General features: G+C 32.7%; 1 protein-coding gene across 2 annotated transcripts in view; it reads right to left on the bottom strand.

Annotated features, from left to right (window-relative positions):
• The window catches only part of CDase (neutral ceramidase), a 307,463-nt gene that overhangs the window by 34,631 nt on the left and 245,624 nt on the right, over positions 1-27,208 (bottom strand). The window contains exons 14-15 of one of the 2 annotated variants that reach the window (XM_075373672.1): positions 7,479-7,647; positions 3,015-3,262 (exon numbers count right to left, since the gene is read on the bottom strand). In XM_075373672.1, coding sequence (XP_075229787.1) covers positions 3,230-3,262; positions 7,479-7,647 — 202 coding nt within the window. In that variant the 3' untranslated portion in view covers positions 3,015-3,229. Of the gene's footprint in view, positions 1-3,014; positions 3,263-7,478; positions 7,648-27,208 lie in introns of those variants that run through there. The other variant, XM_075373680.1, reaches the window with a different exon arrangement.

Here is a 27,208-nt window from a genome sequence, read left to right as displayed (position 1 = left end):
GGGAACTGTTTGATCACCTACCATACAGCCCGGACTTGGCTCCATCCGATTTCATCTCTTTGCTCACATGAAACTCTGGCTAAGAGGACAACATTTTGGCACAGACATCGAGCTGCAAACCAGCGTAGAAACATGGCTGAAAACACAGGTTGCTCCGTTCTATGACGAGGGTATTGGAAAGTTGGTACCACGCTACGACAAATGTCTAAATCGGAGTCGCGACTATGTAGAGAAATAGCCTAACTATGTAAGTACTTGTTACAAATAAATTTTTTTAATTTTCACTGTGGTTTTAATTTCGTGACCGATCAGACCTTGAAAAAAAATAACCCTCGTATTTGATATTTTTAACAGTATATAAAATACATCATTAGATGCTAAAATAATTACAAATTAGTTGATTTGTCTACGGTATAATTAATGAATGAATGTTGGTGTTACACAGAACCTTCTCATTAACTTAAGTACTCTCCTCAATGTCCTCAACCCTTCCCCTTCGGTTAGCACGCTGTAATCTCCTACGAGCTCGTATGCACTTCAGCCTGGCCACAGGTACCTCGGGAGACCACCAATAGACACCTTTTCTATAGGGCCTCTTCGTCTGCAAAGTATCCTCACAGGCCTTTGCCGCTACCTTCGTAAGGAACTCCGAAGTAATCGCTTCCATATGTCCAATTCTTTCATTTATAAGATCCATTACTTTCACCAGTCCCCGCTTACTTATAGCTCTCGTAGCAGACTTCACCTCACCCAGCGACCACGAGGCACCAACTTCAAAATATACCGCCTTGTAGTCGCTAAGTCTCTTCTTCCTTCAAAACCGACCAACACCTACCCGTTCTCGCAAGTCCCGGTGAAACAAATGACACGTCTATAAAGGACACTTCATTTACCCGGACTAGGGTTGGTAACTCACCATCATTGAGACAAATAAATCCCAACCCCGAACTAGTGGAACTGAAACTGTACAAGACTACCCTTCATTTACACTCATACATATCATCCTCATTCATCATCTGAAGTATTACCTGAAAGGTAATTACCGGAGGTTAAACAGGAAAAAGAAAAGAGGATTAGTATATTTACCTTACTTTATTTTTTAAATTTAAATATATTCTATTATCTGTTTAATTTATTTAATTTTATTAGTATATTTAATTATTTATTTTATTTTAGAAAACTGATTAATTGTTCTATAGAGACAGATGAATTTTTTTTTACGTAAATGGTAGACTGCTGTAAACTACTTGTTTAATAGTCAATTAAATGGGAAGCGGTTTATGACGTTACAAGATGTCGTTAAGTACTACCGCGCGTGACGTATGTAGAACAATTTTCACTCAATATCTCAGACAGCCACTGTAGTCGATTCGTTTAAGGCGTCAGTCCGCCTCGTTCCGTAGTCAACCGGTTCGAAACCTAGCCAGTTACTTTTATCGCTTTAAATATTATTTACTTAATTCTACCGCTCATCTGTGACGTAACACATCATAGCAGATGACAACAACTGATATGCTACCAAACTTTTTTAAATAAATAATTAGTATTTACAGCGAGAAAAATTATTACATTGGCTACCCTGTGAATTTCCCATCTCCCGGTCCAATAGGACGAGTGAAAAGAGACTTTTCCACAGGGAAAAAAGGGAAATTTCAAGATTATGGACAAGTTAAATTAGGTTAGAGTGTGGTGGTAGAAGAAAAATTATGCGGGCCGGTGAGGGTGTGCTTAGGGTGCTTGGTGGGACGTATGGCGGAGGCGTGGTTGGGGAAGTCGGTGGGAGGTGGTGGGTTGTAGTGGGGCAGTGGGATTGTTGCCGGGTGTGGGATTAGTGAAAGGGGCGGAGCCTAGTAGTGGAGGGGGTGAGGTCATGTGAAGAATGCTGCAATCTCATTGGCTAGTGGCGCGAGATCCCCACTTTAGCACTACGTTTGCCCTTTATATTTTTAAAGCTTTCATAAAGGTTACCTAGAGCATTAAATAGAATAATTGTTAATTTGCAAAATGAAATAAATAAATACCTCTAGCAAGAATTTGTAACCGTTATTTTCCTTCCTATTTTATAAATATGAATTTCTAGTGGACAGAATAAGATGAATTATTGAATTCACTTACATGAGAAAAACATTTTTATTCGAATTCAAGCAATAAAATACTGCTTTATAAAAATTTATACACGAGTAATAAGGAGGGTAACAGAAACAGAATAAACTTTTTCTTATTTTTATGAAGATATAATCTATTACACAACTCAACACTTCCAATTGTGTTTTAATTTTCATCAGTCATTCTACTTGTTTGATCCACTTTTCCACCTCTCCTGATCTCGCCTAATCTCTTAATTCAACATGTCTATTACTTTCTGTATATTCTTTAATTATTTTAATATTTGTCTTCTCTTAATCAAAACTTTTCTCTTTCAACCAGTTTTCCTTAACGATTGTTATCGTCGAATTATGTATTCCTAAAACTTGATACATTATCCATCTCTTTTTCTGTTATTTCCTTTACTAGATAGATAGTAATAAATTTCTCAATTAGATAGGTAGATGATCTATTTTATGACTATCTATCTGTAACATGTCTACTGTTATCCGAGAGTTTCTTCCTATCACTGGTCTACTCTCTTCCTCCAATCTCTTGTGATTCTTTAACAATATCCGGTTATATTCATCCATTTACTTTTCATTGTACATGCTAGTGCAGCGATTTATAGATCTGCTACAACTAACTGTTTGCATAAATTTTGCCTTTCCAAGTTAGTTAAATAAACTACTATTTTTATCCTTAATAAAATACAACAGAACTATCTATTAAACAAATGTAAAAAGAAACGAAAAGCACTTATTATATAATCTTATTAGTAATTTCATAAATACTAGAATGGCACTGTACACATTCCTTACCCATACAATCTAGTAGCTAAATTAACGTACAATCTGTATTACTTAAATATTTACATGCAGTATAGTCTTCTTCTCAGGAAACACGGAAAGTTAATAGAAAAAACGTAATATTTTTCAAATAATTTATTACGAAAAAAGTAAAATTATAAATAATAATAACAAAGTACAAAAACATTACATAAACTTTTAATTATAACGATAAAACCGTGTATAAACAAAATAATAAAGTTTAAAGTAACTTTTCAAAATACGGTAAAAAGATATAAGTAAGCATCACAAGTCTTCCTTTAGATCTGTCGCAGATTCTACATCTTTTATGATGTTTAAACCTTTTCCATGTCATCTATTGCAACAACCTGTAAAAATAACATTTTTTTTCTTTTTTGTTAGGAAAATTCTGCTTCTATTTAAATATATTATACTTCATATGCTAAAAATCTGAATTACAAACTAAAGCTTTTGGTATTTTTTATTACTATTACACTTTACAGAAAATATTACACTTTACAGTGTAATATTTTCTTCTAGTAATGATAAAAGCAGATTTTTCTTTTTACTGATAAAGTTTCTTTCAGTCAAAAATATTTTTTTCATTTTTTGGGCACATATTGTTTTTAACAATTCTAAATTATTTTGTTGATAGAAATATTTTTATCCTGATAACCAGATAAGTATGATTCATTGGCTGAATGATTAATACATAGAGCAGCAACATACCACAAATTACTCAACTGTATTAATGTAATATAATTATAAATCAAAAACTAATGAATGGCACTAAGGAGTAAAATGAAAAAGTAGTAAATCAAAGACATTCCGGTCAAATTTAAGAATAGAATTTATCATGTTTTTAATTTCTATTTATGATCGTGAGATAATGAACGACGTTAAATAATTTTGTTTACGTATTTCAGTTGAATATAATTGAAGATTTATTACTTTTTACAAATACTATTGGAAAGATAATTTTAAAAAAGGTAGGTGAATATTTCAAAATTATTCTTAAGGCTATTTAATTTTCATATTGTGAGACCAAGTGGTGCTATAAATAAAATTCAAAAATATTTATTCATCATTAAAATTGGCCGTAAAATACTTGTTATGCAACACTTTAATTTGATGAATTATTATAAAACGAACCGAAAAACCCTACTCTCTTTCAATTAATTTTTTATAGGTACAAATAATGAAACAAAAAAGAAGTTAACACAAAATATTAATTAGACGGTTTTGTGAAGAATACTAAATTTTCTTTACGGTAATTAAAAATAATTTAGAAGATTTAGCAACAAAAAAAATATCTAACAGTGCAAATATTTTGCTTTTTTTTATCAATACAGAAATTGCTATGAGAGTAAAGATTTATCTTATTTCTTCTCTCGTATTATATATATATATATATATATATATATATATATATATATGAGTAAAGTACATACATAACATATTATAACAATATGTACGTACATAGTACAATATTGTTTCAGACTAAATATTTTAATAACTTATTACATAGTGGAATAGAAATCGAATGTATAAAAACGGATGCAATACACCAAAATCGGGACATAGAAGTTCTCAAAAAATACTTTTAAAAGATATACAAAATGTTATAAATAAAAGTATAGAACATTTTTAAACATTCAACTAAAATCCAACTCGATAATATTTAAACGTACATAGTAGAAAGGAAAATGTATTATCTACTTCTTGTTAAAGAAAAGAAGGAATATTGGAGAGGAAAGCAACAATTCGTGTTAGCTAACATGCAAAACGTATTAAATAACAAGCTAACGTTTTATGTTATTTTAAATTGCTGCTACTTATATAACAGTCGAGTAAAAGAAATGAAATTCTAATGAATTTCTAACCGTTACTAGATTTTTTTAACCATATTCAAATTAATTCACAATTCAATTAAATTAATTTTTTTATAATTTAAAAAAAAATTGATTTATTGTTTTTTCCTGATTATCTTTGAAACAGGCATCAGAAAGCGTTAAATTTCTAGTGTAATTCCTATGTTAATCGAAAGGTAATAAATTTAATAACGGGCTTTTGTTCACGCGTTTCAAGTTACAGAACCCTTATTTGTTAATACTCTCGCTATATTCATTATTACACCAAATATCGTAATGCGAGATAGTTTTCAACGTTAAGTATTTTCTATTTAAATGGAATATTTTAAGAATATATTATTTAATTTACTTCCACCGGAATATGTTTCAAGTCTGTACATTCGCTGACTAACCGTGAAGTTGCAAATTTGGTAGGGTGAAATCTGTATTATTTTATTTAAACATACCGGTCGATAAGTGTATCCTCACCTTAATAGATTTATCTATACTTATAAAATATTTTCTGTGCCGCATGAGTTCGATCAGTGATTTTTCTGGTTACATATTTCTCCGATAAGGAAGTAAGAAAATTGTGGTGGGTTACCATGATAAGAGCTTTTGCTGAGAACGGAGAAGTATTGTTTAACTGATAAATGAACGATCAACAGCTTGAACATCAAATGCAGCTCTGAAAACACATTAAATCAAACTAAAATCGTTGTACATACTTCCCAATATATTGCGATTCAGTTACTATACTTCAAGCATTATTATACGTAGATCTAGGTTATAAAATAAAAAATGTCTGTAATTATTGACATCCAACACTATCTCTTTCAAAGAAGACACATGCCAATTACTAATGGGTTTCCATCCGCATAGAAATCTCAGGAAAAGGCAATAAACAGTCGTTGTTGCGGACAAACAAATTTTTTCTCAGCGGATCTATACGGAGCTTGCGAAATATTCCGAGCATCCGTACTTTATAAAAAATTGTATGCAGGACTTTCAGCATAGTGAGCGGTAGACCGTTATCGACAATCAACTACGACATACAAAATACTGTATGTAGTATGAAGGTGTATCTAGTTAGTGTAAAATCGTCACAATAAAGAAATTGTGCGAAGACGGTTGAACTGGAAACAAATAAGATAAACATTGCTTTGTGATGTAGTCTTTTAATGTTCATGTCTGCTCCGTAGATAAGTACTTATAAACTGTACATCCTGCTTGCCTATTCATTATATCTTGGTGCTAAAATTTGTTTTATCTTTTACATCATTATACATTTTTACTTTTGACATTACTAGAAAAATAAACAAATGTAAACTTTAGGACGCAGTATAGGGGTTTTTCTATTCTTAATCGGTTATTCAAAAGTAACCTAAATGAAAAAGGTTTATAACTTACAGGATCATATTAACTCATCACTGAATACAGTATATCTTCAAATTTAATTTCCGCCTAACAGTGTTAGATCCCGAAGTTCTTAGTTGGTGGCACGCGCGAATGAGTACTTCCATCAGTTATCATGGAGTTGTATACCGGTCCAGAGCGTGTTCAGTGTTTTTCATGGTCTCATGAATCCAAATAGACTACTATACTTCATGACTACATATCGAAAGTACCACTACAAATACAGTTTGTTATTGAACTGTACAATCGTTTCATTGAAATATGTTTTGTGTCACAAAGGACGCCAGCTCAGGGTGGACCTTAAATTTCTGAAGCGACAATCGAACAAGTGTGGCAGAAATTCATTCGTAGTCCGGTAAATCAACGGGACGAACCAGCTCAGAATTGAATATTCTTAGGTTTACAGTATTGAAAGTATTGCGTAATCAATTATCATTTAAACCCTACAAATTACAATTGATACAAGCTTTGAGTAAGATGACAGAAAAAACGAACTGAGTTTTCTTTAAATACGTTAAAATTGAGGTTAAAGATAATTATCTTAATAAATTTATGTTCAGTGATGAAGTAACCTTCCATGTCAGTGGTAAAGTGAATAAACATAATGTTTGGATATGGGGTAAGCGGAATCCACGTCACACAATCGAAAATGTACGAGACTCGCCTAAGGTAAATATTCCTTGTGCTGTAAACTGTCATAAAATGTATGATCCTTTTCTTTTTTCGAGTCAACTATAACTAGCATACCGTACCTGGACACGCTTGAACATTATCTAATACCGCAACTAAAATAGGATTTGGGCATTAAATCTATTTTCCAGTAAGATGGTGCGCCACTACATTAGCTTTGCGCAGTTGTCGCATATATCAATAACAAAGTTCCGGGATTTGATTGGACATGTGGAACAATTTCCTGGCCACCACGATTACCTAATTTAACTTCAGTGAACTTCTCTGTATAGTGTTACGTTAAAGACAGACTGTTTGTTCCTCTGCTTCCAGGAAATGTCGACGAACTGCGACACCGGATAACAGAAGCAGTTGCCTTCATAAATCATAACATGCTAATTAGGATCTGGCAGGAAATTGATTGCAGATGGGACATCTACCGAATTACAAAATATAACTACACTGAACATTTGTAAATGAAGCTTGAAAATATACTGTAATCAGTGTTTTATCAATTTTTTCTGTAAGTTATTTACTTTTTTCTTTATTAAAGGTTACTTTTGGGTAACTAATTAAGAAATATCTTGTATTTTGATTTTATTCGGGTGAAACCTCTCTAACTGTTCGCACAATAAAAAAAATATATTACCTTAAAAATATTTGATACTCCTTCGTACGGTTCAATTTGTCCATAAAAGTATTTGTGGTGTCCAAGGTGTCTAATTCGATACTCTCCAGGCGGTGTATCTTTAGGTACAGTCCATTCGATTCTTGCTTGGCTGGATCCAAGAATGAATGATGAACGTTCCCAAATGAACCTGGTAAACCAATAAAACAACAATAAATTCATATTTTATAAACGGTACCGATCAAAAACTTCTAAAAATGAATAAATAAATCACTTATTCTGATCGTTACGTTTTTTATAAGATACGTAATTATAAATATAATACCGTAAATTATAAGATGAAAAGTAGATGCGATTAAAGTTCAACTAATTTAAAATATAATCACGTGAAATAATGTTAAGAGAAATACGGTTAGATGTAAAAAATTGCTACAACATAATTCAAAATTCAAAGGGCTATATCAAAAATAGCACCTTTTAATCAAAAAGGCAAAATAAAACTATTCTATCATATATTTATTTTCACATTGAACGCGATGAAGAAATCAGGGATTTTTAATACATTATTGTTATTATTTAATATACTAATATTAAATAATAATAATAATAAAAAATTTTGCAACAATAATATATTTTCTGCAAATATATTCCCGTTAAAACTAATATTTAAAAAATCTACAAAACAAAGAAATTTATAATTCGTATTCAGTTAACCTTGCGTGAAACAAAAATTAATATTTATCACCACTGGTGCATATTAATGCACAGAGAAACGAAAATGTTAAAATAAGACTCACACTGAATATTCCATAAATAATTTGTTACAGGCTTACAAAATTTTATATAATGAAACACCGAAATAGAAATAAAATTATAAATTTATTTATTAGGGAACGGACGATGAGCAAAATGAGAGCTAAAATAGAGATTCTCTTTAGTCTCTAGGATAATCTTGCCAAAGAAACAACCAAATGAATCCTAATAAATTCCCAAAAACAATACTTAAATTTTAGTGAAGACTAATGTAATCGATTAAATTTTAAACAAATAAGCTATGAAGTCTAACGAAAAAGCTGATCAAATTACATACTGGTCCAGAAAAAAAAACAAAAAGTAAAATAACAAAGTAAATACTCTTCAAGAGAGTCTGCTTTCATTCGAAAAATCTGAGAAATAAGCTTCAATTTTATTATTTCAATTATTCAATAAGGTGAAGAAACAAGACTACTCATTTGATTAGTTGTGAAAACGTATTATATCAAAAGTATGTAATTATATTTAAATTATATAACCTGGATATTTTATTATCTACTAGCAACTGATGTTTTGTATTTTCTATCACAACAGCTAGCGTCTAAAAAATTAACTTTCTTATTCCCTTTCTAAATAAGAATCTAAAATGACTCTATTTTAAAGTTTAAAATTCTCTAAATGAATCTAAGACTAAAGCAGAGTCTTTGTGATCTAATTTTATTTCTTTATTAGATTTCAAGGACGAGTAGTTTTCATTTTATTTAATTTTATGAATTAATTGGTAATTTGGAATCATATAAAGATAATAAAAATACATTACGCAATAACAAAATAAAATAGACAAGAAATAATGAATAATTCAAAAGTAATGAAAGATGTGATTATTATTAGTTTCAAATATACGAGAAGAAATATTTATTTTAATAATAAAATGAAGTTTCTGATAAAGTTACAGTAAGTAAATTTACATTCTTTATGTAACTCGCTTGTAGAATATAACTGAGTTTACGAAACTATGTACATATGCGTTAACAAAGATCGGGTAGATTTCTTGTCAGATTAATTGTAGCTACGTGTTACGGATCAGTAATATTACGTTTGGAGAAAATTTCTTTGAAGCGACAGCAATTTTATAAAAACGATAGATGGCTTTTATCGTTCTACTCTTAACTTTTCCATGCATTAAATTTAATCACAATACAAACGACAGTAGTTTCTAGATAGAGAAGACAAGTTAACTAATAAATTCATATAGCCTTACAGTAAAATTTACTTGGAGAAAACTTTCAACTTTATATTTTCATTCTGAAAAAGTTTTATTAAAATTGGACAAATTCATCGTAACATGAAAATTTATATAACAAATTATTCCAAGAATTAACTACTGAGACACGGCAACACTTCAATAATTATAAGCTCATCGTAATGATGAAAAATATTAATATTATGATAAAACACAGAAGCTAATGCAATTAGTTCACGATGTGAGCTAATGTGATTAGTTCACGAAAAAACAAAGAATGAGATTAATGAAGACTGGCAGAATAACTGGTGTCAAAGAGTGAAAATATAGAAATGTTTGAAAACGGAAAAGAGTGAGCGATCTGTTTATTTTCTTTTAATTTAATAATGAAACTAAACTTATCTTTAAATATAAAACACAAAAAATTATGACAATAAGATGACAACTGATCATTGGTGTTTAGCGCAAAGAAAAAATATTATTCGGCTGCTGGAGTTATACGAATCAGCATAGTAAATAGAATTAAAAATAAAAGAATTTTGTTTTTTAGAATTATAAATAATCTGTTGAAACAACTACTTTTTCGTTAAACTAAGTATAAAAACATTAAAATTAAAATAAGTAAGAGTTTATACAGATTAAATCAGAAGAAAGATCTTTTTTTTTACTTTTAAGACCATAATAGATCACTTTAGTTCATTTTTTTGCCATGTTCTTTCTTTTCTTGCTGATTTTTTGTTTTTCAGTTTTCTTTTTTGCCAGTAATTTCTAAGGATTTCAGATCTTCTTGCCCTTTCTTGTTCAGAGTACACCCGGCTTATTGTTTTCTTGGGTTTTGATAGGAATCTTGTTTCTTTATTTTTTAATTTCTCATAGTTTCCGGTTTTCGTTTTTAGGTTTTCACGGGTTATGTCTAATTCCTCCATGTCTTTCTGTACTTCGCATAACCAGTTCGGTCTGCTTTTGTTGTTCCCGATTTGTTGATGTTTTTCCCGATGCATCGTCGTAGAATCTGTCTTTCAATCTTTTCCAGTTAGTCGGTAAACCTTGTCTGGTACGGTCCAAATATGGTTTCGCATCTGTAAAGTACTTCTGGTTGAATAACGAGTTATAATGTCTTATTTTTGTGTTTATGGACATGCATTTTTTGTTATAGATGTTTTGTGTTTTTATTGTGGCTTCGATGAGTTTATTTATTCTTTTATTCCAGTTTGGATTTTCTTGGACGTTGTGTGTGATGTTTTGCCCTAAATATTTAAAGTTTTCTACTAGTTCTATGTCATTATTGTTTATTTTTACTTTACTTATGCATAGTGGGTCTCTCAACATGAAATTAGTTTTTTCGTATGAAATTTTTAGACCAATTTTTCCTGCAATCTCTTCCAGTGTTGACAGTTGGTATCTGGCCTCTTCTATATTTTGAGCTAGTAGGGCTAAATCGTCCGCAAAGCCTAGGCAATTTACTGAGATATATTTTCCTATTTGAACGTTATCTTTATTTAATTTTTTCCAATCTCGTATTATAAATTCAAGGGCACAGTTGAATGAAAGCGGTGACAGACCATCTCCTTGTCTCAGTCCTGTTTTGATGTCGAATGGATCAGATATTTCTCCCCTGAATTTAACCTTGGATTTGGTATCCGTTAGTGTTAGTCCGATGATTTTGACTAGTTTTGGGTGAAGCCCTAAATTTCTCAGGATTTTTAGCAGGGATTCTCGATGTACACAATCATATGCTTTCTTTAAATCAATAAAACTCACTACCAGTTGTTTATTCCTTAGGTTATGATACCCTATAATTAATTTAATATTTAGAATTTGTTCGCAGCCTCGCCGTGGTCTAAATCCCCCTTGGTATTCCCCTAGTTCTTGTTCCAGTTGGTCTTTGATTCTGTTGTAAATTATTCTTGATAGAATTTTGTAAGTGCGATCTAGTAAGGAAATTCCCCTATAGTTGTTAGGGTTGGTTTTATCACCTTTTTTATGTAAAGGGTGGCTTATTGCCGTAAACAAAGATCTTTGTTTAATAACTCAATTATGTAAATCAACAAAAAATTTATTTTTATCTCGCTGAATTAATATCCGACAAGAGCGCTGATTTATTGCTTGCAAGCTTTAAAGTATAATTGTTCTCTATCTAGAAAATTGCGAAAGATCTATTATTTCTTCTCAAAATTTTATAAATTACAAAATACCTGATCTCTACTGCAATGACACTGATTAAATGAAAATGCCATTATTTACAAAAAATTTTAACTAATCATTATTCTATTTCATGAATAAATTCATTCAACAATTGGATTTTACTTGGAAGAATTAAACAGAAAAGAAGGTATGTCGGATATGAAAATATTACGCAATGTAATTTGCAAATTTATGTAGTTACTTAAAAGAAATCTAGCACTGAAAATTTCAATCTTCCAGGATGGGGATTAATGGGCAGTAAACTTACTTCACTTTCACTACGATTATCGAGAGAATGCTTTAGAGAATTTTACATCACAGTTGTAAATTTCATAGCTCGAAGGATAATTATGATCTCTCTAAGAAAACCCGTAAAATTGTAATTACTGGTGGCGTGTGCAAGTAGCATTCCTGTTGCAATCATCCCATTTCAAAATTTTCATTATATCTCTTCACATTATCGTTTAATTGTTGGACCAAAGAATTGAAAAACTCTCTAATTACTTAATAAATACTTGTATGACAAAAGACAACAGGAATTTGGTAAAATAAACAAATTTAATAGTATAAATAAGTTGAAATAATTATCGAGTTAATTTGTGAGGCATCATTTATTTAAATAAGTTAGAATCTCTAAAAGAAATTGTACCCATATGCTAAGTAAAAAGTATTAATTTGATTCTTTATTTTGGATTTTCATCTTCTTCTATTTCCTTATAAAACATTTGGAAAACATGATATTTTTCAACTTTTCACTACTTTACATAATTGTAAAGGCAAGCAGAATTTAGGAACTTCAATTTTTAAATTAAAATTGTATTTTTTGTCATACCTAATAGGAAACAGACACTTTTTAAGTCTGAATTAAATTATTTTTCTCCTAATGAACATATTCTTAAAATGCAGTTTTCAATACTCTACCCATACATAAAACTTAAACAAGAGTTTTTACTCCTCTTTAATTCTGGGTTTTTATACCTTAAAGTTTTAACTCAAATAAAACAATACTTATTTCTTAAAAGGAGGAAGGATTTATTTTTGTTACTAAATAAAGTCGGGGTGTCTTCCTCATCACAGTAACGACAATCCACGGAGGGTGGAGTTAGTGAACGCGCCCACAAGTACGCTTGAAACAACTTCTACCCTAGTTCCCCGAGTTTTAGGCACAGCCATCTCTAAAGGTCCAGGATCAGTCTGTAGGTCTATTTGCCTTTTGTCAACTGAACCCATCTCTCCTGCCACCTCACAATACATCGCCTCCCTCTTCCGAACGAATAAATTCAGGGACGCATCCGGTCACTACATCGGCGGAATCGCTGCCGGCTAGGTACTGTACCTGTACTATACACGAAGGGAGACAGCCCTGTGCACCCTGCTAAGAGTTGCACGGGTTCTTCCCCTCTGCAGCGCGGCGGACCAGACTAGGGGTCCATACAGTACTTTTGAGAGCAACACCTGAGACAAGACCCTCCGTTTCGATGTGCAAGGACCCCCCGATGTTGGCCATTATCCGACCGATCGCGGCAGCCGATTTTCGGCTTTGGCTTACACGTCTTCTATGTGCCTCCGGAACGAGGCTTTCTTACCTATCCACAAACCTAGATATTTCATGTCAGGGATAGAGCACACTACCGCAGTACCAATTATAATTAAACCGGGGTCAGCTTAAGCCTACCCGAGACTAAGACCACTTGAGTTTTCGCGGTGAATGCTAACACCGGATAACCTGCAGGAGCGAAACAGTAATGATTATCGCCTCGTTTCCAGTGTTTTTCACCGTCCAATCCGACTTCGGCGTCCCAATAAGGGCTGCCCCAACGAGAAGCGCGACGAACAGAGCTTCGTCATAGTGATATTTCACAGTGTTGTCCCCTACACTGAACTCTGTGGAACATCACAACTCATCCAACTCATCCTTATACTCGGCGGAAATATCCAACGTCGACTTTCGGTGAGGTAACACAGAATTATCCTCTTAGGTATGGACTGACCCCACGACTCTTCAGTGGAATATCTCCCGAATTTCGTAATATCGTGCCCCACAGTACTTTGGTGAACTCGTATTTTACATGAAACAAGATTACTGCCGGAATCAAACGCGTATGCCTAGAGACTGATCTGGCCTCCCGGGCGTTCATGACATAGATATGGCATCTATAGTTGACCTGCCCTTACGGAAGTCAAGTTGGAGTCACTAAGACCACCAGTTACCTCCAGCTGTTGGTTGAGCCTGTTAACTAGCACCCACTTAAAAAGCTTACTCAGTTCGTTGAGCAAGTAGATCGGCCTACAGGATGCTGGTTCGCTGCCTTGCCTCTCCTCCTCTCTGAGGAGCACAAGCCGGACTTCCAGGAGTCTGGGAAACATTTCCGAGTAATAGCATAGTTTTAGGCACCAAATCAACCATGCACCACGAAGTTAGTTTTACAATTGGTTCGACCGCCTCCTAGGGCACCGCGCTTAATATTACAACTCGTCTCCACGAGCTTTTCTGCGGTGACAAGTGGGATGTCAACGTCAGCTACTTCCTTGTGGTACATCTCACCGCATCTAGGAAAGAGAACCTCTTCAACTTAATAGAGCCTGTCAAGTACGGGTAGACGTCTACCAGATTTTTTGATAACAATTTTGTAGCCAGTTACAATCGTCGAGTGAATCACAGTATAGCCCTCCATTTCTGCCGTTTGCTCCTGGATATTTCGTATTTCAGATCCTCCCTAGATTTTTTGAGCTTGTCCCGCCAGTAGGTACAGAGTTTGATATCATCCCTCACATTGGCCCTCTGTAGTCTCCGCCTGGCGTCCATGCAAGATCGCCTTGCAAGATCGGCAGTCCATCAACAGGCATGTTTCCTATGGTGGCCTGCCAGACTGCTTCACTGAGTTTCCTTGAAGGTATCAGCTAGGATGCCCAAGAGTCTGTCAGAGTCCGTGAGGTCACTATCGCCGAGAAGCGCCAGGAATTTGGCTTGGAATGAAGTCAAAACCTCCTGACTGACTACAGAACGAAGGGTCTTCTGCTGTTCCCTCTCGAAAGAACTGATAGCATACAGAGTCGCGTCATGATCTGACAGCGTCTCGTCCTCCAGAACTTTCCACTCGTGGTTAACACTTTACCTCTGGGTCTCAAGAATATTGCGTTAATGTAGGAGGCGAACTCACCTTTGTTGAAAGTAAGGACATTACCTTGATTAAGGCAGGTAACTCCTGCCCCAGCCATCCCCTCATAGAAAGCGCAGCCGCAGCGGTCACTCACCATTCCGCCCTAGAGCGGGGAATTTTTAGCATTGAAATCGCCTCCTATCAAGACGGTTTTTGCCAACTGTCTAATTCCTCCAACATTTAATCAAAGTGATTTGCCGTTAGAGGCAAGATGGCCCGTATGCCATCATTTAAAACACTTGGATTCTTCCAAGTGTTCCTTGAATTCCTGGCAACACGTAGTTGACCCATCCGATTTTTGATCCTGCCCAAAGCGTGGAACTTATGAGCAGCATCCAGACAGTACCACAGTCGCCTTATGGGTATTGCCATAAGCTTGAGGGTCGTAACCGACACCGAAGTTTTGTCCCCAAGGGGACGCAAGACGCCCTTTTGCAGATCTCAGAACGCAGTCTCGGCATCTAAGTTCTTCACGTGATCGAAATACTTCTTATCGGCCTTTCTTCTGAAGGTCATATCAGTTCCCATAACCATTTTCTTTATTATCTCACGTAGCGTCTGGACAGCGTTGCTTTTCACGCGGATTTGCACTTCGTCGTTCCTGCTCTTCCTTATGGACAGGATATCTTTTACCTCCATATGGGGGAACTCCTGCCTAACTGACCTCAAAGGTAAAAGGAATCTGCTACCGCAGATTCCTTTCACCTTTCCTGTTATCTCCCACCACTGTTATCTCCCTTACGCTACGGCGTAAGGGAGATAACAGTGACTATCTGCCAAGCAAAATCCCAGATGATCATGATGATAATTTATTTTTTATATTGAATTTAAATTAAACATAAATAACAGAAAACTATAGATTTTGTTGCATCTTACTTCCTCTTTTAGTATTGCTATTACTATCGATTTTCACGAAAGTTAAATGCAGGTAAAAATGAATTAAGATAGTTGTCTTGTTCCCAAAAGATGTTAAGTTAGTGAACTTAATACATTTAAGAAACATCCTACTGATTAGTGCAGTAGGATATTTCTTCGTAACCAACCGGGTTGGTCTGGTGGTGAACGCGTCTCCCCAAATCAGCTGATTTGGAAGTCGAGAGTTCCAGCGTTGAAGTCCTAGTAAAGTCAGTTATATTTACACGGATTTGAATACTAGATCGTGGATACCGGTGCTCTTTGGTGGTTGGGTTTCAATTAACCACACACCTCAGGAATGGTCGAACTGAGACTGTACAAGACTACATTTCATTTACACTCATACATATCATCCTCATTCATTTTCTGAAGTATTATCTGAAAGGTAATTACCGGAAGCTAAACAAGAAAAAGAAAAGGTAATTCTTGGTAATGAGACTACTTGGTAATTGATCTTATTTTCAGTTCTGAGGTATATATTATAGTATGAAGTTTTTAATCATGTTGTATACACTTTTTTTAATCATTGTATTGAAAAAAAAAGCATAATTAAGAGTAGCAAGGTTTTGATGCTGTATATCATATACAATAAATAAAATAGTTTAGTGAATAGGTTTAAATTGATGGTGATAATAGAAACAAAAGTTAAAAATTACTTTTATTTGTTTTAATAATTTTATTTCTAAAAACAACTGGTTAGATAATTTGAGGTAAGCTATTCTCCAGTTTGATAATTTTTATCATAGAAAATTATTTCCAAACACAGTATTTACTTTTTTATTTGTGAATGTATCTTAATCGTGAAGAGTGTTAAGTTTCATGAATAATTTTCATTTTAAAAAAAATCATAAATATCATACTAATAGTATACGACTCGCTATTTATCTTTAGTCATGGTGATAAAAAATACATTCCTCTTTAAAAGAAAGATTTTATCACAGTTTGATTATTTTTAATATATAAATGTTACTGCGTAACAATTTTTAGAATCACGAAACATCTTAGAAAGGAGGTTTAAATTTATGGAATTCCTTATATTTCAGCTTCACAATTTATATAATTTTCATTTTTATATTTTTTTATTCCGATTATTTTATAGCTGAAAATTTTTCAAAGTAAATATAAATAACTTAATCGTTTTCTGGATAAATTTTCATAACCTTATATTTTTAAAAATGTATGAGTTAATGAACACACAATCGTGAAGTAAACATTAACGTCTTTATTTTATGGTCGTGCAAGATATGGCTGGCTATCAAATTTTAATATATAACTTAATACATTTTCATAGAGGGTTGATGTTTGAGAAATAAGGGTTACAGAATTCTCAATTCATACTCTGGCGTAGCGCAAGATGAACTTATTGGAGCCGATAATATTTGTAAGAAGGAATGAGTTAACTGACATTAGTATTGTTTTACATTGCTATTCGCTTACTCATAGTGTTTGGATGTTATAAGATACAAAAACAAATAATTCAATAACGAAAAGATATGTATAGCGTTTCCAGATTTGGGTAAACAAGTGTAGATTACCTAACTTGGTTTGTCAGTTGTTCTCCCCCTTCCCCTAACAACAGTATTTAGTAATTCATTTTGTTTACTTTTTTATTGTTATGACATTGACAGACACATCCATTTTTTTCGGGGAATATGAAATTAATAAAATAATATCAGATCAATACCTGGAAACACTGTACATATCTTTTCGGAATTAATAAACCGTTATTGATTTATTTGTATTGATATCTTTTATTACGGTCTAGTTATTTCTAAATAACATTTATTTTTTTCCAGAAATTTCATGTTATTAATTGTACTACATATAGTCTGATTAATTCACTTTTGAAAGTGAAAATTATTATGGCATTTTTTCTAAATTCTGTTGCACGCAACCATACAATAAGAAGAGGATACATGTTTTATCCTTAGCCAGGAATTGGATTTACATTTTTCGCACATTGGGAACATAGTAACGCTACATGCAGGTGTATAATGATACAAAACTATTTTCGATTGCTCATACAATATATGATTTCTGAACGATCGTAACTGACATTTGTGAATCAAGGTAGTGGATGTGAAATCATGCGTTGTTACTAGAAATACTGTTGGCAGTTATTATTGTTATCCGTCGTGATATTCCAAGGTTGTCGCTGTACATGAAACGGATGTTAAAAAAATATAATTAAAGCAATATTTCATTGTCCGTGAAGATATCAGATCCTTAAGATGAATCGAGCCTAATACCAGCTGTTCTAAAAGTTATCAACTTTACCCCAGTAATCAACTAAACCTCTTGATCCGTCAACGATGTTAAAAATACTTTAATGTTGGTAACATGTTTAGAGAAACCTTGTAATAAAATATACTATTAGTAATTTTTTCCTCTGTATGCTACATTGACCTAAAACAAAAATATGTTTTTTACAAATAAATAATTTTTAGCTCAAAGATTAAATTATTAAGACATCAAAAGAGTCTGTAGTTTTACTTCTCCATTGCTGAAAATTACAATTTACATAAGGCTCAGACAATAACAAAAAGGTCTATAAATCAAAAGTTTGGTATATTAGAAGTTCCGTTCCCTTTTCTCGTTTCCCTTTGAAGTAAAAATTAATATTAATTACGATTAATTTTATTTAATTTATTCTGGGAAATCAATAAATTATACCCACCATGTTTAAACTAACAATCGTCATTCAGTCGGTCAGAGAAATTCACTTACAAAAGCAATTAAACTGCTGAAACGCTTCAAATTATTTTCCTTTTGCTACGTTATTCCTTTGTTTCAGTTTAATTTCCGTTGAATTTAAAACCATTAGGTCGACTTTGCATTTAAATTAATATTTCAGCTCCTTCTCAACTAAAAAATTATTAGGTTAAAATTAAAACGGGCCGGTAAATTGTGAATAGTTATTCTATCAAAATAAATCAGTGAGAATAGAACTACAGAACAAAGTAAAGAAAATTTGTAATTAAACAAATTTTAAATTACCTACAATATTAGGCAATAAAAGTATTTATTACTAAGCATGTACACGAAGTATAGGGAAAAATTTTGTGGTAAACGCTCATTAAAGTACTTCATCTTGTTCTAAAACAGAATATTCCAATAATCTTCATTTCGTTCAATATTTAATTAATAGTTACTGAAGTTCCGATATTCAGAAACAAACGATAAACTAGTCTTGCAGGAAAATTACCGAGTTCTAAGATTAACTCACAAACAAGTAAATGAATTTTACTTTACATTAATCACATTCAAATAAAAGAACTCAATCTTATTCGTTTTCACATCAATTCATAATTTATAAAAATAATAACATTATAAAATTCGTAATATATATATAAAATAAAACAAAGCAAAAAAAAAAATCACTTTTTACGCAACACGAAAGCATAGAATTCTTCAATCATTAAGGTAATTTGGCTTAGAGGCACTAACTCTTAATTGCAATTAGATAATTAATAACAATAAGGTAATTCTGTTTAATGATGATAAAAATATTAAGCAGACCTGATACGATGTTGCGTAATGGCTGAGTCTAAAATGAGTGAAAATATTTTTTTTTGTTATAGAAATAATGTAAACATCAGCTTTACCGAAAGTTTTGGATTTTCAAAAAAGTAAATTTGATACTTCATTCCATAATACTAATACGGAAATTTTATATTATAAGTACTATAACGGAATACATTGAATATCATTATCATTTTAATATCATCTGCAAAACATTTTTCATCGAAAACGTTATTAAAATAATACAATAATAAATATTATTGTATAGTTCATATTGTGAACAAAAAAACAAAAAAATATGAAATTAAAGCAAAACAAAAAATCTGATATGTAAACCACATGACTTCCATGTACGCCTATTAAATTACATGAACACATTTTTTTTTAAATGAAAAGTACATAAAATTTTATTTCCTTAATAACTTCCGATATTTTTTCATATATATATATATATATATATATATATATATATATATATATATATTATTGTTATTATTGAATTACTATTTATCATAAAGATTTTTTTTTATAATCAGAGGTTAATAATTATTAATAAATCAATGTATTTAAATTTAAAAAAATGTGAAGTCTGGAACCAATGTGCCTTCTTTTAAGACCCAAATATTTAATTTGACTATAATTCTGGAACCAATGAAAATAAGTACAACTTATGATATTTCGTTGAAAAGCTCTCAATGACGGCTTATTACTGTTGTTAAGAAAAAGTCCAAAATCCGAATTTGTTTTTGGATTTTAGACTTTTTTGGACACTTTACTTTAGTTGATTGCAATCAAAAGGGGAGGTGCACAACCAGATGTTACAATAGTCCTAAATCCAAAATTTCAACATCCTACGGCTAATCGTTTTTGAATTATGCGAGATACATTCGTGCATACATACATACATACATACATACGTACGTACTGAAACACGCCGAAACTAGTTAAAATGGAGTAGGGATGGTCAAAATGGATATTCCGTTGAAATCTGAAAACCGAAATTTTTCGCAATCACAATACTGCATAGAAGGAAGTAAAAATAAAAATAAAATATATAAAATATTTTTTTTTTTAATTTTGTGAATAATTTTTTTATTTTATATTTGGCAAATGTAAACTTTTCATGTATACATATAAGAAAATGCAAACAAAAAGTAAGAAAAGGGTTATTTGTAGACGTCCATAACTGTATAAAATAAACCATATTTACTGATTAAATTTTCTAAAATAAATTAGTATGACTAAAATTTTCTAACGTTAAATTATTTAAAAGCAAATCACATCGCAGTCATTGGGTTGGTTGGTTTAGTGAAAAACTCGTCGTCGTAAATCAGATGATTTTGAAATCGAGAGTTCTCAGGTTCAAATCCTAATAAAGGTAGTTGCTTTTATATGGATTTGAATACTAGATATTAGATACCGTTGTTTTTTTATGGTGATTGGGTTTCAATTAACCATACGTCTCAAGAATGTTGGGCCTGATTTTTTGAAGACTACACATTTACCGGTAAAATTACATTACACTGGTAAGTCGCTAATGACTTTAATTGTTGATACGTTTATAAATAAAAATATAATAAAAACATAATCACATTGCATTCTCCGCCATTATCTGAAATCAGCTTTCCACTTTCAAATTAAAAATCATCAAAACATTGCTCATATTTATTGTAGAAAGAGTTATTGCTCATATTTATTCTAGAAAGAATTCAACAACTAATTATTTGGATGATATGGATAATGGCAGAAACATAAATTACAAACTGAATATCTATATAAAAAGTTCAAAAATTTAATTGTGATATTCTATTAAGGTAATAAAATTAAAGGTTGTAATATTATACGGCAAATATGTTTTGCACAAACTGAGACATTAATACAATATTGTATAATTAATTTCCTGCTGAGTAGCATTAAACAGTCATATTCAGAAGTTGTTTGATATTCATAATCATATATTAAAAGCGCTTTCTAATGAACCCCAGATTATTTTCTTTCAAACCCCTCTTTGAAATTTCTAATATACAATCTATATAACAGATTTATACAAAAATCTTATTTTTTTTTTAGTTAATTAAAAATAAAACAGTTTTCAAAACCATTATATTAAATACGTAGTCTCCGACCAGTTTCTAGTAGACATTCGAAATTCCTGAAATTAAGCTGACGATTTCAAGAAAACAATTTTTATACTACGTACATTTATATAAACATGTCATTTATTTATGTAAAATAATTTATTTATTTACTCATTTATTTTTTATTTATTTATATAAAAATACTTAAAATGTTTCTTTTGAATAAAATGTATTTAGAAATGTAGCAGAAATATTATGATTGGATTTTTAATATTCAAGTAAAGTTTGATGTTCTACATTACACCGGTAAAATGGAATAAGAAATTCAGAATAGACCATCAGAATACTTTCAAAAAAATTTTGTTTTAGGAAAAAATACAGAAGCAATGTGATTGATATTTATTTGTCCGTATCTAATATCTTCGGGCGTGATATCATCAAGGGAGCACTGAAGCAAATAATGAGGTCGGTTTACAACCGACTCGAGACGTTTGTCTGTTTCCGTTGTAGCTGCAATTATTAAGGAACCTCCGACCATGAGGAATAGGTAACAATCGGATTTTATTCTGGACGTATTCTACATTATCAGCCACATAAGGCATTATTAATTTGAAACAAAAATATTATTATCAGAGTAAAAATGATAAAAAAAATTGTACAGTTAGAAAATGAAAAGTATCTTCAAACTTTAAATCGTTATAATAAAGTGTAATGAAATAACTAGAAATATAATAACTAGAAAGAATAAGAATTTAAACTAATCCTTTTAAATCAAAATCTATATGCCTGTTAAGAGGCTTAATCGTAACGGATAAGTGAACTGAGACGAAACAAATTCACTTCCAAAACGGGTTAGCCATTTTCAAGAATAGAAAATCATTCCGTTATAGATTTGCTAAAGAAGGTGAGGAATAAACAGTCTCCTCTAGCCTTCTTCATTGAGATTTATATACATTGCGCATCAGTACGCCAAGCTCCAGATAAAATTTAGCACTTCAATCCTAAAAGTAACATTCACTGTCTTCATCACATGTATTGCCTGTGCAGTAAAATCCGTTACGATACAGTTGCCTCTTACGATTTTACCATAGAAACTTTAAATATGTTACAATAATGAACGAATGGACGGTTGATGTAAAGAAACAAATTAATAAATTATTTTTTGAAGATAACTAAGAATTACAAAAAGAAGCATTATTTGTTTCAAACGTTTATCTCACTACACAAAATGACATTATGAATTTTCTTAAATTTATGATGGCACATAAAGATATTTTATTGCAATACTAAGGGAAAACAAATCATCACAACTGTTTTAAAAGTATCATGACTTAAACCTTGTTTTTACCGAGGCATTTTATTTTATTACAAACTCCTAAATCCGTTATAACATAACAAGCAGTTTTATATTCAAATTATCAGATTTAAATGCAGAATTCTGGATTTAGATAACACAAGAGACCGGATAACATAGGTTTATAATTTTTTTTGTATGTATTTATTCATACTTAACAGTTGTCGAGCAGCTAAAACATGTATTGTTACAGCAAAATGAGAAACTACTTTAAAATATCCTTAACCTCTTACTCTATCTGAAACGGCTTTAAAAGTAAATGAGAAGTTATTAAAACCCGTATTATACGAGTAATAATATAATTCTATTTTACAGCTAAATCAGAATAAACATACGAAAGTTTTATATTAGCACATACATACATGGTTTCGAATTACATTAAAGTTAAGATTAGTGTAAATAGTAAAGCATTAACCTAGTAACATCTGTGAATTTTGTTACATCGACCTTTTAGTACAAATTCAAAATTAAGCATTCATTCCTATCCTGACCTCTTCCACATTGTTAAGCAAATTTTGCTTAAATTTAATGATTTAAAAGCTTGATCATAAAGTAGTAGGTTTCTTCACAATTTTCTGTGTTTTATGAAGTTTTTTGCAACATCAATAACGCCACCGCCAATTTTATCTAAAAACATTTAAGTACTAACCAAGAAAGGAGCAAAATAATAAAATGTGAATAGAACAACGGAAACATTAGTATTCAGGTAAATAAAGAAAGAAATTTAATAAGTTACATAGTTATCATAAAATGATGGCACAAAATTAGTCGTACTATCGTCAGAAATTATTGAATTAAAAATTGTCTACTGTCTGTTTGTGTTAATTTTTTCTCTCTCAGTTGTTTGTTAAAATTTTTTAATAATTTGTTTCCTGAAATAATTTATTGTTTTTATTTATTGTTTGTGATTATTTTTTAAATGACTGCCCAAAAAGTAGTGTAATGTATTTAGGGTATATGTATGTGTGTATGTTTTTTGTCTGTTCCACCTTAGTAGCTCAACGGCTGAACCGATTTAGATTTATGACCCGGGGTAGAATCGTTACCGAGAGAGTCATAGGCTACAGAAATATCTAAACACATGATGTTTAAACAAATTTTAAAATTAAAAAAAATATATACTATATACAAATACTACACTGAATTTTCGCCCGCACGCTCTATTACTATTCTATATTAAAGAGCAATGTTTGAAACGCAAGCGCAAGTTGTTGTGAAATGATGAGGATTATGAGAACGAATGTAGCGATTTAGTTGATAATATGTATGACGGTGAAGTCATTACCACTAGTATAAAGCCAATTGATACGATATACCAAATGTGAACTATAATTTACCTGATGTTACCAATGACCGTCCGATACCTATTTATCAGTTGAAGCATAAAACAGCTCCTGCCATCAGCGTTTTGAGATAACAAAGGGCAGAGGAATTGGCATGGGTCAAACTGTTTCCATGCGGTAGGAATGGTCAGTACCCATAACTCCACTTGACTACTTCCAATCAAAGGTAATGACTACCAAAAGGGGATTACAAACCGACGAGTATGTATTTTACGCTCTCTTAACTGTAGAGTTACATAAAGCTCAGCAAAATGTTTCTGTTTGTGGTTACTAACGCCAAAATGGAGTTGGGTTTAATAATGTTGTTCAAAATGTTTACTTTGTGATGCGTTACATTCGAGGGACTCAGTCAAATTGGCATAACCCACCGGGTTGGTCTACGGGTCCGGGTTGATGAACGCGTCTTCCTAAATCAGCTGATTTGGAAGTCGAGAGTTCCAGCGTTCAAGTCCTAGTAAAGACTGTCCTTTTTACACGGATTTTAATACTAGATCGTGGATACCGGTGTTCTTTGTTGGTTGGGTTTCAATTAACCAAACATCTCAGGAATGGTCGAACTGAGAATGTACAAGACTACACTTCATTTACATTCATACATATCATCCTCATTCATCCTCTGAAGTATTATCTGAACGGTTGTTACCAGAGGCTAAACAGGAAAGAAAGAAAGAAAGAAAGAAGTCAAATTGGCATAAAGCCTTCGCCAATTTAATGGCAATGGTCAGAAATTTAGGGGCTCCGCATTTCCACATTACACTGTCGTGTAATAATCTGCAATGGCCGGACATCCTTTTTTTTTATAATTTTGTTGTGGCAGTCATGTTCATTAATTTTTAACACGTTTAAAACTTGTTATATGTTTTGTTATTACGGTTATGTTGATATATACTCATAGAGAGGAAATGTAATGTAGAAAAAAAACGTAAACTATTAGTGTCGGTATTTCACGAGGAGTATATCTGCGTACTTTTTATTCATTCATTCATGTTATTATTCATCAATCCATTTATTTATGATTTCGATGTATGTAGGAACCGATTGCGAATAAAGCATAGTAGCAAAAAACGATTGTGAAAAAAAAGAATAATAACGTCATTTGATAAATAAGTAAAAATTTATATCGTCAGTTTTACTTTTAAGTAGGCAGACATTCATTTAAAATGCGATCAGAAGTAGAGTTGATTTCATTTGTGTCTGTTCATTAAATAATATCGTTGTGAGTTTGTTATATCTTTGTAAATAAATTCTTCTATAGTGAAATTCACTAGGCTTGGCCGAACGGTTCTCTGACACGTTATACAGTTATCCAAAGTATAAGTTTTGATAATTTAATTTCTAGAGTGTACTTTTACGTACTTTCTCAAATTTACAATTAATAGTCACTTCAGCTGTTGAATTATTTTCCCTTTTCTATCTGTACACTCGTTTATACCGTGTTTCTAATCTGTTAACAGACCTAGTACTCGTTTTTCCAACTTCTTGGGGCTGTATCACTTCACTTCAGGCTGTATAGCATTAATGTCAGAATACCTTTGTCCTTTTAGTCAATTCATTAATTTTTTTATCAGCAGAATTCACAAGGGATTAGAAAATCAAATGGTTTTCTTCTTTTAGAATGAAAATAATTTATCTTTTGTGATATTTTATTTCGGGATAGCGGAAATCGATTTCTGTGGTTATTAGCCCCTGTATCTTAAATTAAATTTCCCATCCTGATAAAAAATAGCAACCAAGTCAAAAGACACAATTATTACAAACAATTCATCCTGAAGAACAGAATTAACAGAAAACTTTAAACACCCCTAAAAAACCAGGTTACAATGGTGTATAAGAAGATTCTTGCGACTTAAAAAAATACAATCCATTTCTAAATAAATTTTGTCAAAACTATCAAATCGGATACAAGGGGCCTGCAGTTATTCAAAACACATTCTTAAAATAAATTCGTCACTAGTTTAGAAATCACAAAACACATAAAAAAATTAATAAACAGTTCTCTTGGCATTAAACGCCCAGGTTATATGTATATTGCCCAGGTTTTTTCCTTAGGCCAACCTTGTTTCTTCTCTCTATCCTCCTGATGCCCTCCACCTCTGAAGAAAGGATGTCTGAGGCCACAGAGATAGAATTTTATCCATCTCCGACAGCAATGGTTGTGGTTATGAGGATGTCTTGCAGTAGACATCGGATAATACCGGACCATCTCGATTCCCCCCACCCCGCGGGGAGAAGAACCCACCTCGTAGCGTGTCCGGTCGCTACACAACCCCCTCCGTTCCTAGCCAGCAGTGGCTTTAACGGAGGACTTCTTCTCGCCCTCAAACTGATGCGCACCACAGCTTACAGTTTAGGCCCCGCAGAGATGCTACCGATGCAGATGCCTCAAGGGACATCTACATCGGTAAAAATTCACCCCGAGATAGATTTACATGTTTATGCCTTCAGAATGAAGACAACGGACTCCTGCAGCTACCACGTTGCCCTCAAGAACTAAGCTAGAAACCTAACGGCGGAAAGAAGACCCTGCGCCTGGATCCTACCATAAAGAGCCACTATCTGAATGTCACAGATCCGCACTAACAACCTCAACAATAAACTTCCCACTAAAGTTTAACATCGAAATTTAGACCTACTTCCCTTAAGAACCCCGCTCAATACTCAATGAGTTTCTATCAGACTCCGTTCCGGTCTGCCCGGGAGAGGAGAATAAACGCCTACTCCCGTACAGCGCCATCGCGGAGTCCCGCGCGACATTCACCATCTTTCGCAATTGCCGCCGAGACTCCCCTACGTACCACCTAAGCAGCACCCAGAGAAGCCCCGCCGACAGTGACTTTAGCTCAAAATGCCCTCGTCGGAGCGCGACCGCACCCGCCGGGCAAGAATAATCTCGCCCGCCGGCAACGGCCGCAACTCCGCCGACAGCCTGATTCAATGCATACCACCAATACATCTAACCGAGGCACGCTGCCTAAGCGCCTACCTTCGGCCAGTCAACTGCCCAGGCGGTCCCTAGCCACCCAGGTTCCTATTACCTACTAAATTCCTTCGGCGGTCCTGCTCAGGGCGAGAAAGCGAAAGAAGCCAGCAACTATTTTCCACTCTCTACGAGTCCTCCAGTTGACTCGTAGATCCAAAACAGAGTTTACTCTCTCGAGTTCCCTAGTAACTCTGGTACGTTCAGCTTCGTACCGGGGA

The sequence above is a fragment of the Lycorma delicatula genome, chromosome 1 (assembly GCF_047948215.1).
Source record: "Lycorma delicatula isolate Av1 chromosome 1, ASM4794821v1, whole genome shotgun sequence".
NCBI classification, from domain to species: domain Eukaryota; kingdom Metazoa; phylum Arthropoda; class Insecta; order Hemiptera; family Fulgoridae; genus Lycorma; species Lycorma delicatula.
This window is presented reverse-complemented; position numbering and strand designations above follow the sequence as displayed.